A 14,507-nucleotide genomic window follows, 5' to 3' on the forward strand; every position below is an offset into this window, starting at 1 on the left:
CTGAGTTCCTCTTTACCATGGTCTGAAACTGTCATTTGAGAAACAAAGAGAAAGCATAAATTAAAAAAAGCTGCAGGAGCAGCAGAAGCACAGCCATCCTGCTTTTCTTCCAGAGTCACAGTGGACATATGGCCCTGAGCACGTTTTATGACATTCTGTGAAGTGCAGATATACACAGAAGGTGATTAAATGGAAACATGAGTGTTGGTTTTATGCATACTGTGCCAGCTTGTGTGTATTAATTGGGCAGATTTGACACAGAGATTAAAAATGTGATTTGGGAACTACTGTCCAGCTAAAAACTATGCTTCACAAAATGCAACAGGCAGGTTGATTTCCTTGCTGAGATGGTTCCTCCTGGTTAGCCAGGTGGGAGGAGAACTGCAGGCAGAAGCAGCTAGATCTCCTAAACACACAGACAGGAATATGCTGAATTAGCTGAGCAGTGAAAAGAGACTGAAGATTAGGCTGCAATATATACATATGTACATATATGTGTGTGTGTATATATACAAATGTACATGTGGATACTTCTGTGATAATTCTTTCCTTAAGCCAGCAATTAAACTCTAGGTGGTGTTTTTACTTAGTTCAATCGACTTCTGTTACCAGATTTACAAGAGAAACAGCTTGCAGACATCAAACATGGTCATGCTTTTTAACTTAATTTAGATGGAAATTGAAATCTTGTGATGGGATTAAGAATAATTTCCCAAATATAGTAGTCTGTAGAGGAGGCTGGAGGAACATCTAGCTCTCTTGGTTGAGGGTTACTACATAAGCAAGGAGAAAAAACAGTCCAAGTGTTTTGTTTCTGCACTATGATGTGAAAGGACCTCTGAGAGAAGTTTGAACCAAGGCAGCGAAGGGGATGGTACAGCTGCAGGACTGTGCTTTGGAGCAGAAATGCAATACAAGCCATTAAGTAGGAGAAGACAGAAAATTGCCAAGGAAAGTCGTGAAGGGGAATGTATGTTCCCCTTGATGAAATGATGGCAAAATGATAAATGCTGTAAAGGCCCTGAAGGACTACGGTGCCTAGGCAGAAAAGACTCAGCACTTGTGACTATCTCATTTATAAATTTTATCAATTTTCTGTATAGTGGAAAAGGCAACTTCTAATGGCTCCAGTACTAACCACATATTAAAGCATGAGGCTGCAGTCTAGGAGCAACAACAGGGTCCACAGACGGCAATATTATAGGTAGCTCAAGTCCAGCAGAAGCCCAAAGAGGAACTCATAGTGATGTAAGTACAACAACAGCGAGTGACCCTGGCCCAACAACTATAAGTGTCAAGATTGCTTGACATTTCACCAAAAAGGGCACAGGGCCGGTAAAGGCCTTGTAATGCAAGAATGCAGAAAAAGAAGATGACTGCAGATGATGACCATAAAGCATTGCTCAGGAGAAGATGATGTGGCTCTTGATCCACTTAAAGGACAGAAACTTTGCAAGAATTGCAGACAGACTGCCTTATGAAGGTCATGTTTCACAGGATAGATAAAAGCAGAGAAAATTCCCAATTATGAGATCAGCAGCAAAAGAGAGAAATAGGAGAAAACCAACAATATTGCCCAAGTGAAGCCAGGTGACGTTGCTCAGAATTTAAACATAATTATCTTAAAACCAGGAATTTCATAAAATTTCAGAGTACAGTTGGCACAGGAATGATAACATGCCCAGATCAGATCTATTAAAGAAATTAAATGAGATGGAAGGAGAAAGAAACTGATTCTACTGATGCAGGTAGTAATACCTCAAACAGAGGGATGTTTGGTACTGTAACTGTTACGAACACTTTAAAGTTAGCTTCTGATGTAGCTAGGAAGGCAAAAAATACAATAGAAAAGTTGTCACAAAAGATTTCAGAGGGTGTTCATGAAGTTGCTGTGAGCTGTGCCGATTGTGCCAGTCAGTGACAAAGATACAGAGGTGAAACCTTTTGTTATCTGTAACAAAAACACCATTTGAGATGGTGGCTGTAGAGATAATTGAATTGACTCAGGAAAGTGCAAAGGCCACTATTTCATCTTTGTGCAGGAAGAGTCTTTCAAATTCAGATAGTGGAACTGGGGTTTAACTGTAAAAATAATAAAGTCAGAACAATTGTTTCTTGCTGTGGAAAAAAGTCAAGTAAAGATACAAATCCTCTCCTGGTTGAAGTCAGTGGCAAATTTCCCATAACATTTGCTGAATATAAGCTTATATTGATCACCATAGTGAGAAATGAGAAGTATATGGACTATATGTCTGGGCTGCACAACACAAAGTCTCAGGGAGCCAAGCCAGAGTAGCACTTCTGGCATGTCATTCATTGGACATCACGCATGCCTAAAGCCTTGTTTCTTACAGAGGAAAACAGCTTCATTCATCTGCTCAGCTATTGTTGTTTGAAATAAGCTTTCACTCTTTAGAAATATGTGGCATTCTAGTACCACCTGGCATTTGTGTTTTCTGAGAACTGGCTTTCATATTCTGTATATGACAACCTAGTGACTTTTGTTGTGTGCTTTTGCTTCAGCTTGCAAATTTCCTCATCTGTCTGCAAATCTTATAAAAAAATTAAAACCAGAGCAAGAGCTAAGAATTAATCCAAGATTCCAACAGCTAGGTTGTAATTTTGAAGGACACAAAAACGTGCCTGACCTAATAAAACCTGTCTGCTTTAGTAAACAGGTAATTGTTTGTCTAATTTTGAAATATTTTCCCCTGATATTTGAGCACTATAGTGAGTGGTAAAGCTGAAATGTAATAGTTTACATGCATGATAAAAATCTCCAAATTTACAAATAGAAATGACCAGCTAGAGACTTTGGGGAAGATCATAACCAGGTGTTACCAAGGAGGGGCTGCAGTGTTAGCTGCCAGTTTTCACACAGATGAGTCAGGCTCATCAGAATGTACAATTTCCTGATGCTAATTGATTTCAGTTGTTTAAACTCTTTTATTTTGATATGTACCTCTTTAAATAGAGAGAGTAAGGCTTTGGTAAATATTAATTTGGCAGAGAAAGTTTATATATAGCAAATACAGCTCCTTCTGATAATGCCCTTAATCCTGTTGCTACTGATAAATAAGTGGTATAGGATGTCATTTAAATACACTGCAGAAAAGAAAATCAACAGTGTTACCCACATGTCTAGACAAAAGTTGGAAGTCTTAGAAATCGCATGGGGGAAGTGGAATATCTGTCCCCAGGGGGACACTAGAATAATAGTCTTTTTGGGAAGCTGGTGGAAGACAATCAGATAGACATGAATACCGCGGTGCAAAGTATGCAGGAAATCTGGAGTAGTAAATACTGAATCTGGAGTAGGATGTGCTGATGGTTTCATAGTGCTATAAGTTAAAGAAGGCTTTTTTTTTTTTTTTTTTTTTTTTTAAATAAAATCAGAGCAGTAAGCTAACTATGTCATTGACTAATACAGAGCCTCTAGAGACTCAAGATCCAGGGGTAAGTGGGTAAAATATTGCATTAAGTGTCAGCTCCACCAGAAAACAACATGACTGCAGTATGCTGAGCAGGATCTTCTGAGGCCATGAAATGGTAACAGGGCATTTCAGCTGCTATGTAAAACAGGACAATGTTGTGTCAGGGCATGAGAGACATACTGAGTATTCAGACATTAGCAACGCATGCTTCATAAAGCAGCAGGTTAGAGAGTTCACAGAAGAAAAAGCAGTTTTTTATTCCAGCTCGAGTGGCATGCATGTGCTGTTTCAAAACGTTACAGTCAAAAGTCTGTTTCATAAGAGCAACCACTGGTTACTGATATTCAGCAACTCTATAGGGTTGAAAAAGCTGAAGAGTACACTACAGCTATAGTCTTCAAAAAGGAGAAATACATTAGGATGAGAAAACTTGCTTAAAAATGAACAAAAGGATGAAAGTTAAATTATTGAGGGCATTCTGGGAGCTCTTTAGGGACACCATTTTGGAGACAGAGAGCAAATGTGAAAAGCATGAGGTGGCAAAAGAAAACCATAATCCTGAATATTCAAAATATTAAAAATCTTCAACTGATATGAAAAACAGAAAACTGTGGAAAGATCTGAAGATATTTTTACCAAAAGTGTATTTTGTCTTTGGGATAAAGGATATGAATGAAAAATGTTGACCAGCTACTTCAACTAGCATGTAGTTCCACTTACCTCTCTTTTTTCAGTGTAAAAGATTTCTATTTCCCTTCTTCCATAGTTCAAGGTCATTCATGCCATCCCCTATATTGTAGATGGACACACCTTTCTTCGTGTGTGTGGTTTTCATCTTTCTTTATTGTTGTTGTTGTTGTTGTTGTTTTTTAAGATGGATTATTTAACTGATAAGATATTACTGCAGTCCCACAACCAATTTTATCAGCCCAGGGAGTGATGGAATAAGAATGAACAGCCAGATTAAGCAAAAAGGGAGGTTTTGGAAAATTTTCTTCCAAAGGATCACTTAGATAAAACCAAGTAAAGTTACTGAAGTTTCTAGTTGGGGTACCTCACTGCCTTATGGAATTATGCATTATTTGATAGTATCTGCTTTCAGCTTCTGATTTTAAAATACAGCAGCAGAGCTTAACACACAAGGAGAAAAATAATACATTGGCCACACATTTAAGTATCACCACTAGAGTATTAAATGGGCTCTGGACATGTAACATGTTAGTGTATCTGTGCATCCTGTTGGGTTACAAAATGGAGGTTAAAAAAGGGAGAGCAGGCAAAAGAGATGCACTGCTAGATGAACAGTATTAAAAGATTCATCGTATGTTTTTTCTACACCACTGTTTATCTTGACTCTGAGCTGAGTCAAGTGTTGCAAGTGATACCTGAGAATATATATAGAAGTAAGTATATTCTTTTGGAGTTTATTTTTGTAATTAGACTTTGAGACTGCATGCTTTCCATCTCAGTAATTTAGACAGTTCTGTAAAAGCTCATCATAAATATATTCTGCCATTCACTGGAAATATGTGTTAAAAAATATTTCCTTACCAATTTATTTACAGAAATAAACATTGGTGCAGGAATACCACTTTGCAGAAATCTGCTAAAAAACATTCAAACCCCATTAAAATTTGTTTCTCTCACCCTTTTTCTCTTAATTTCTTTTAGCTCCTAGTTTCATCAAGTCCCAAGGACCTTAGATCAAACCCAAAGGAAACAGGTACTTTCTTCACTGTACAGTGGTAGATAAACAGGAGTTCAAATTAGAAATGTCAGAATACAGAAAATTAAATATTTGGCTTTTGCATTAACTTAATGCTGCTGCTAGAAACAACAAATCTCCAAGCTTGCACTTAACAAAATTATACTTTATGTTGGTATATGGTAATCAAACCACCTCGGAAAATTAATTTAGAAATTTCCATGTAGTTTATCAAAGGCTTTACCACTGATGTTCAGCTCCCCGGTTTGCCTTGTAAATCTGGAGTAGTGCTTTGCTCCAAGTAAATGTCATATGATTTAACTAAGGAGAAAACTGTTGTAATAAACCTTTTTTACTGCTGGTAGATAAAGTCCTGAAAGTAGCATTAGTTTTACTTTGTGTGTGGTTTTGTGTTTTCTTTTTTGTTGTTTTGTTTTGTGTATGTGTTTGTTTGTTTTTGTTTGGTGTTTGTTTATTTGTTTGTTTTAATTTGATTTACTAATGCATCATAGCCAGTCTCTGGAAAGATTCACTTAGAATAATCGTAACACACAATATCTGAGGTTGGAAGGGACCCATGAGGATCATTGTGTCCAACTCTGTGATCCTTGCAGGGCTACCTAAAACTGAACCATATGACTAAGAGCGTTGTCCAGACACTCCTTCAACTCTGCCAAGCTTGGTGCCGTGACTGCTTTGCTGGGGAGCCTGTTCCAGTGACCGACCACCCTCTCAGCAAAGAACCTTTTCTGATGCGTTGCGACCTTTCAGTACTTAAAGCGGGTCTATAAAAAAGATGGGGGTAGACTTTTTAGCAGGGCTTCTTGCAATAAGACAAGGGGTAATGGTTTTACACTAAAGGAGAGGAGGGGAGATTCAGGCTAGATGTGAGGAAGAAATTTTTTACCATGAGGGTGGTGAAACACTGGAGCAGGTTCCCCAGAGAGCTCGTGGGTTCCCCATTGTAAGATACTAAAAGGGTAATGTCTCAAACATTGTGGCAAAACCAGTTCTGCAACATCCAGCCACAGGAGCCTAACGGTGGGGCCTGCCTGCCTGCCTGCCTGCCTGCCTGCCTGCCTGCCTTCCTTCCTTCCTTCCTTCCTTCCTTCCTTCCTTCCTTCCTTCCTTCCTTCCCTCCCTCCCTCCCTCCTTCCTTCCCTCCTTCCCTCCTTAGTTCCTTTACCTTTTTGATGATTAATATTGTAACGTAAAGGTTTACAGCCCCCCATGTGCCACAAAATTCTTTTATGTAAATCCCTTTGCAGTTAAACTGTTCATCAATTGAGCTTAAGTGACATAAATCCTTCTGCTGCTGAATCATCACTAATTGGGCCAAGCTGCAAAATGAAAGTTTTTTGTTTGTGGACCTTAAGTATCATGTATACTCTTTTCCAATCAAGGGGACCAACGGATCTGAGTCACCTCTTTCCCCCATATCTCTGGGCAGGACATGACACCCATCCCTGGAAACATTCAAGGCCAGGCTGGACGAGGGTCTGAGCAACCTGATCTAGTTGAAGATGTCCCTGCTCATTGCAGGTGGGTTGGACTAGATGACCTTTGAAGGCCCCTTCCAACCCAAATTATTCTACGATTCTATGATGTCCAATCTGAACTTCCCCTGATGCAGCTTCATTCCATTTCCTCATCTTCTATCGCTGGTCACCAGAGAGAGGAGATCAGATCCTCCCCCTCCACTGCCCCCCTTGAGGACCCCCTTGAGGTCCCCACTCAGCCTTCTTTTCTCCAAGCTGAACAAACCAAGTGACCTCAGCCACTCTTCAAAAGTCTTCCCCTCAAGGCCTTTCACCATCTTGGTCACCCTTCTGTGGACACACTCTACTAGTTTGGCGTCCTTCTTATACTGAGGCACCCAAAACTGCACACAGTACTTGAGGTGGGGCCGCACGAGTGTAGTGCAGGGTGGGGCAATCACCTCCTTGACCAGCTGGCAATGCTGTGCTGGATGCACCTCAGAACATGTTTGGCTCTTTTGGCTGCCAGGGCACACATTTGACTCATATTCAGTTTAACATCAAGCCAACCCCTCTCTCTTTCTGCAGGGCAGCTCTCCAGTCTCTTGTCCCCCAGTTTGTATGTAAAACCAGGATTACCCTGTCCCAGGTGAAGAATCCAGCACTTGCTCCTGTTAAATTTCATAAGGTTGGTGGTTGCCCAGCTCTCAAGTCTATCCATATCTCTCTGTAAGGCTCTCTAAACTCAAGGCTTTAAAGAATACTGAAACACCCTTAAAGAATACTAATTATAAACTTTTTCTGAGAGTAAGCAAGCAGCATCTGCTGAACCTAGTATGTGTTTTCTGCTTCTCTACTTCTACCCAGTCCAATAAAGCAGATGTTTAGGACTTCAGATCATCTTAAAATACATTTTCACTTGATTCTTTAATAAGGGAAATTCCAAAGAGGCCAGAAGCCATAGCACTTGAACACTATCAGAGAAACAAAAAGTCCTACAAAATCATCTCCAACCTGTGTTTCATCAAAATGTAAGCAATGGAAGAGGAAACACAGTTCGTATGTTGGCTAAGGCTTAGAAAGCTTTCAAGTATTGCATATACAGCTTAGAGGGATTCAGTCAAGACATTGGGTTCATTTTACCATATTTTACATCTTGCGATTCTTGTGGGCACTAGTTCAAACACTAAGTATCATGAAAAACTTCGTTTCTTATACAGAAGTTTAAAGCAACTGAACTAATGTGAGTAAAACAAGACCTATCCCAGGTCTTTAGTTTAACTCAAACCTTTTCAAAATCTAAGAAGTCTAGCTAGCTGTTAAGGAAATAGGGCAACTGGGAAAGATTAAGGCCACGTGAAGGATGCTCTTATAGAATTCAAGCCCAATTTAAAATAAAGTATTGAATATAATCATATCTATCCTCATGTGTCTCTGATTAATGCGTCTCTTTACTCATGAGATTGCCAGCCAGGCTCTTCAGTCAAGCCTCTGTAAGATCAGAGTAAGCTTTGCCAAAGTGAATGGAGCCTCTGGAATTCAGGTTTGTCCTGTGGTAATGATTGAGGCAGATTATTTAGGGTATGGTGTAAAAAGGATATTCACTCAGTTTTCCATAAACTACAATGACAAGGTGAAGGAAAGCTGAAATGGTTGCTTCATGCTCTTGAGATGTCCATCTCTTAGTTCTCGTGCAAGTGACTGGTTCCTCTGAATTGCTTCCAACACCTTACACCACTCTCTCTTTTGCAGATACGAGATTTCTATGAAAGGGCTGCTACCATTCTTAGTGTTATACTTACTAAAATAAAATGTCTTGTAAGTAAAACAGCACCATTATCTTCCAAATTGTCTTAGGAATGTTACTTATCAAAAGAAATTTTAATGTAGCTTCAAACCATAACAAAATTCACACTGGAATTAGCTGCCATGATTTTATTTCTGAGATATAAATATACATACCAAATGAAAGCACACTGCAAAAGATATTAAGTGCCCATGATTTTACTGCTGACTGAAATACATATCCTCTCTTTGCTTCTTAAAAATAATTAGAATAAGATACGTATTTGAAAGCCTCCAAAGAGCGTATTGATTATATAAAATTTTTATGAAATAAGAGAATGATCTGGTACTTACATAGCATCCAGATTTGTCCCATTAAACGCATGGCCTTGGATGGTGGTAAAACCATTGTTGTAGAGTTTGCTGCAAGAAAAAAAAATGTGTATTTTGGGTTGCTTCAACACCTGAATACCTTACATTTACATATATTTTTTCTTGGTGGCAGCACATTTATGGATGTCTAATTTTAGTCTCTTGAAGAAGCATCAGCTATAGCGCAAGGTCAAACAAAGAGCCAGCAGCATTCTTGAGTGTAGCTGAATCAAGAATACCATGTAGCAGGCATGCCATCTTTTACTTCTTTTTATAGCAAGATAGAAGTAAACTAAATCACTTTGCTATAGCTTTGACACCTTCAAACTAAAATCAAGGAAACAATGTTCTGCTAGGACTGATTAAGGAAGGCTAAAGGAATGAAGTAATGCATAGCAAAATAGGTATGATTTTACTATCAGGCCTGCCTGAATTTTCAGAATTCATTCTTTTGCTCCCTTAGAGCTAAAGGAGTTTTGGGGTTTTTTTTAGAATTTCTTTAGAATTCATTCTTTTGCATTCTAGTGCTCTTCCACCTAGTTCAGGTCATAACTCATTACAGTAAGTTTCATTCCCCTCAGCCCTTTCTCGTGGCTCACATTGAGTATGATTTGCATTACTCAACTTTATTTAACAATTTGCCTCTTCTGCCATTTGCCACACATTAATTTTCACTGTATGTGCCACTTAGGTTGCAAAATGTTAGACACAGTTCTAACCATGCTTTAATTGTACAGGAAGAGAACTCTGCAAACCTTTCCCTTTGATGTTCTCTGATAAAACCATTCATTGGCATTAGGGTCATACAAAAGCAAAACCACTTTGGTAAAGCCAGTTTAAAGAATAGCAGCAGGCCTGATTCAAATCACTGTCAAAGTAAAGGATTTATGCAAACTGGATTAGGGATATTACCTGTCTATGGTGTTTCTCTGTTACAAACTGCTAAAGAGCAGGACAGAGATTTTTTTTTTTAACATTTTATCATATGTTTGAGAGATGTAATTGCCTCATGATTTAAACTGGAAGAACTTACAGAGTTAGAGATTCATTACAGATCCCATGGAAAGCATTCGCAGGCACTGAGGTCAGGAAAGTATTGTCTGCAATTTCGCTGAGAAGGAAGAGAAAACATCACAATCGAACAACTACTAAATAGAGCTTCTCCAGAACAGTTTTATTATTAATTTTTCTCTGCCTTAATAAAAAATAAAAGTGTAGAATAACTTGTTTAGTTGTATCTATGGCCAGAAGATACATGTGGGATGATTAAGAATCCAGCGTGTTCCAGCGTCCAGCAAGTGAGCTCCTGACATAGGTGGGTTCTATATTCCTGGTGAGGTGTGCCAGCCTGGGTGGTTATAGTGGTAAACAGCACAGACAGGACTTTTGTCTCATAAGGCAGAGAATTAGAAAAGCAGATAATGCCGCATTGTCAACTCTGCCAGCCCAAGTGACTTTAGAGCTGAGATCCTGCTCTTTAGCTAAGCAGAGCTCTAAGCTAAGCCCCCTAGCTAGATATCAGACAACACATTATTCAGGACAGAGGCATTCCACTTCAAGAACTGCCTCTAGCACAAATGAAATAACTTCTTATGTGACCTAACCTAAAGATTCTTCTCAACTCCTGTCCAAAGAGCATTTCACTGTCTGTCATTTCTTAAATACCTTTTTACTCCCACTCTGCAGTCTTAATAAATACCATGTATCTTCAGACCAAAACTCTGCTGTGACAAAAAGGACAAAGAAAAACTAAAGAGTTTTACTATGACTAAATTGGAGAAAAGAAAGAGGACAAAACTGGTAGAAACAAAAGACAAAGCAAGGCGTCTTATTGTCCTTTTTCTGCTTTTCCTGAATCATATTAGAGTCTGGAAACCAAAATATTCTACAAATTTTTCTTTTCTTTGGCTTATGGATTAGATGTGGTCTAATAAGGCCAGACCATAATGTCCATGGGCCAAGATGTCCTAACAGTTGCCAAGGTGAAAGTAACAATTTAATTCATTTTCTGTGTTATATATGTGCTAACACTGAACCATACTACATTGTAATTTCAAGTATTTTTCACTGTTAGGTGGTTTCCACCACAAGTTACTTTGGTTTGACATTTTTCAGATTGGGTCACTTTTATAAACAAATGTTTACTTGTATGTTGCTTGACCTCAGAGGCCAATGGTGATATAACCAATGCTTTTTCCCCAGCTATACCTTATTCCTAATTTAGAAACTTATTATTCTTTAAGAGCAGATTTTTTTTCTTGATGAAAGCAACAAAAAGGCTTTCTTTCATTGAATAGCAATGTTTAGAAATATCTCCGTTGAAAGTACAGGTCTACTCTTTCAAAAGTCCTTAGTATATAAGACCTATGTTTATTTTTTGTTAGTGATCTTTATGAAAAATTTTTGAGGTAGAAGTAAAATAATGTTTTGCTATCTGCCACTTAGAAACTGACTGAATTGGTTGGAAGCAAGGACACAGATGGTTGTATAAACTGATTCTGTTTCATCTAGTCTGTTTAATTCTTGGTTCTCTCTACTTAGTAATTGTAGTGTTTAATTTACAATCTACTAGAGCTTAATCTAAGCTAAAGCCATTTTGGTCTTTGAGGAACTCCCTAATACCTCTTAAGATGCAGGTGTATTCCACTCAGAGCTCTGGGTGACTCAGATTTCAATCTCAGAGGCCTACAGCACAAGATTTACCTCTAGTCTCAGAAGATCCTTGGAAGATCTCATTGCTCACTACAGGTCTAGACTCTTCAGCAAAACAACCAACGTTTCTACATTGCTCTGAGGTTTATCTTGCCAATGGTAGACCATGAATTCAGTGGTGACTGACCATACTTGACTAAGAATGCCACTTAGCAGTACTGAAACAACACCTGGGGTAGATCATTAATCATGGCTTTGTAAGTCACTTTCTAGCTTAATACTAATTTTTAATAGCCTTTTATGCAGCCTGTCCAGCAGTCAAGCCTCTTCCAACTGAACACTGCTACAAGATTGATAACTCCTCTTTAGGAATAATTAATGACCAACGTACTTTTGCCTGTGTCAGACTGCAAGTCTTCCCCTCTTGGCTTGATTACAATCCAGAGTTTGAACTTAAGCTGCAGGTTAGGGCATGAAGATGGATGTCATCTTTGCTTTCTGAATACCAAGAAACACTTTCTTTTTTTACAAGAGAAACCTTTGTTTCTGAAATACCTCTAATGATAATAATGGGAGATCTCCCACTCCCCATTTGTGTTCCCATTCTTTTTCTCCAAGAAATTGTTCTGCAATTGCTTCAAGCCACAGTAAAAAAAAAAAAAAAAGGAGGGGGGGATGTCTTTAAATCAGTTAAAGTAAATGGGTTTCAAGATGTGAGAAAGGAGGAAGGTTTTAGTGTTATGTAGGAGTGCCTCATGTGTACAAACCCAACTAAATTAGCAAAGCTTGCTAGGAGGAAAATTCTTTCCAGCTGAGGACCATAGTTAATGCGAGATGGCTCCACCTAGGAAGTCTAGCTTAAAAGTAGGCAATTGTCAGTCCTGGTCCTTTGGTCCTTCAGTGTGACTATGGACTTGTACTTGAAATGTGACTCTACAAGTAAGGTTGGACAAGGGTATTTAGCGAAAGTGTGTGTTCACAGAAGCTTATGCTGTCAATCTAAAAGAATATGCATCTAATTCAACTGCTATGAAAAAGGGTGAGTAACAGAAGGGAGAATGGTAGTCCTCTTTCTTAAAGACATGCTGTGCCAGTCTGAACTGACTTCACTGCTAAGGCGGTCATGAAACCAAGGTGCTGATCCAGTGACTTAAAAGCTCTACTTTATTTCTCAGCCTTAGGGTTTTGCTCTTTAAGCTCATTTTCTGTTTTCTTTATTAAAACATTAATTGTATGAAGCAACATATTTTGGATAAAATAAGTCTTCATCAAAATCTTCCTAAAAATGTGAGCTCAGCCAACACTGAGGTGTAATGATAAACAATTGCTCTCAAGCCTGTCCAGTTCTCCTTCTCTTGGGTCTCCTGTGCTCAGGGTGAAGTCAGAAGAAAGAAGGCAGATAGCTAGTGAAGGTTATGATTCAACAATGTAGGAGCTCAATGAAGAGCAGTATCAGAAGATGTGCAATATGAGCTCACCATGCCAACCCAAATTTGTTAGAAGAATGTTGACAGGGTGACTTCATGTTAGCAGGCTGTATGTCAGATCAGGTCCTGTGTGTCACACTATTCTGACCTCAGACTAATTTAGGTAGTGCACAGCCATTACAAATACAAAATAAAAGCAAAAGGCCTGGAGAAGTTGTGTATGGTGCTTTGGCTAATTCAAGAGAAATACACTTGTCTCTCCGTGTCACTCATCTAGGTCAAAAGTATAGTGCTAGGCAACCTGACATTTTCCAGATTTGGTACTAACTGTCAGTGAAATTTAGCTTGAGAGAAAGTGCTTTGTCAGACTTATTTGATATTTTTCTCCAAAACAGAAACCTTCCTTATAGTTTTTTTTGGTGTCTGAGGATGGCAGTATTCTAACCATCTGTGAGGACAGATACTTACAGTAAAAAGTTCACATCAGATGAGTAGATTTTTGTGAGGTCTGGAAAAGCTTTGAGTCCAGTATTAAAAATACCACTGAAAGAGAAACAGAAAGAATTACTTGTACTGAATCACTGAACAGCAACAAAAAATGTATTTAAAACATTCAACAGTACAGAACAGTTATTTTATCCTCTCTATTGTCAATCAATTGACTTATCAACTGTCCAAAATATAAGGATGCAAAAGCAATTGAAAAAGATGGGAAGACAGAATAATAAGACAACTAAGCAGACCTGCAGAGGGAAGTGGCCTGTGAGGTGGATAGGGAGAAAAAAACCTAGAATGCTGGATTGACTTGAGAGATTAGGGCTACTTCAGGCAATAGTCTGGACCCCCAAATCTTCTGTCTTTCATTGAAACTAAGAGCTGTTCAAATAGCTTTAAAAAGAGAAACTGTCTTCAAACATGAATACAGTTAATGCCCCTTATTTCTGAACTCCGGTAGAGTGGAAATAACTTAAGAATATATAGTTCTCAATTTTAAAAACTATTCTCCTGAAATGATTTTGACTATTTTTATTGCTTTCAGATCTATAGGAAAAATCTGAAAAAATCTTTCCTCCTTGCTGCTACTCCACCATGCACAAACACACAGCCTTTTCTAGAGTCTTCCAAACATTGCTCAAAATCACAGAAGTTATTATCTTTTTCATTTCTCTTTCCTGTGCCATAAGTTTGGAATTTCATTGTTTGGTTACTCTGTGTCACTCTTTAGAAACTTCATGGGGATATGGAGAATTCTTCAGGATTTCTTTCTGCCATAAAAGTCATGTGAAATCAGGTGCCTATAGGTGGACTTGTCATAATTAGCTGACAGGTATGCTTTAAAACCTTGTGTAAATATCTACTAAATATAAAAGATATGTATATTTCTGTTGTGTCCCTTCTTCCCACTATTCCCTACAGCACTTCATAAGAAGAAAGCTAGCTGTGGAATTTTGCCAAGAAAATATTAGTGTGTTCCAGACATTTAATGGATAAGAAGAATAGCAAAATCACTATTGGATTTGTGAACGTGTTTTCCTTTCTTGCAAAAGTAGTCAAAGTTCCAACCCCTACCCTGGCTGGCTTTCTGACATTAAAATAAAGCAACAGGGCAAAACATTACAATCAGTTCCAAAATGAAATACAAAGAAAAAAAACC

General features: G+C 38.4%; 1 protein-coding gene across 3 annotated transcripts in view; it reads right to left on the minus strand.

The window, feature by feature from the left end:
* TSHR (thyroid stimulating hormone receptor) overlaps positions 1-14,507 on the minus strand; it is a 67,670-nt gene that overhangs the window by 13,757 nt on the left and 39,406 nt on the right. For all 3 annotated transcript variants that reach the window (XM_065636258.1, XM_065636257.1, XM_065636256.1), the window contains 3 exons: positions 13,322-13,396; positions 9,808-9,885; positions 8,757-8,825 (listed from right to left, as the gene is read on the minus strand). In XM_065636258.1, the coding sequence (XP_065492330.1) occupies positions 8,757-8,825; positions 9,808-9,885; positions 13,322-13,396 (222 nt within the window). The remainder of the gene's footprint in view (positions 1-8,756; positions 8,826-9,807; positions 9,886-13,321; positions 13,397-14,507) is intronic.

The sequence above is a fragment of the Caloenas nicobarica genome, chromosome 5, assembly GCF_036013445.1.
Source record: "Caloenas nicobarica isolate bCalNic1 chromosome 5, bCalNic1.hap1, whole genome shotgun sequence".
In the NCBI taxonomy this organism is placed as follows: Eukaryota; Metazoa; Chordata; class Aves; order Columbiformes; family Columbidae; genus Caloenas; species Caloenas nicobarica.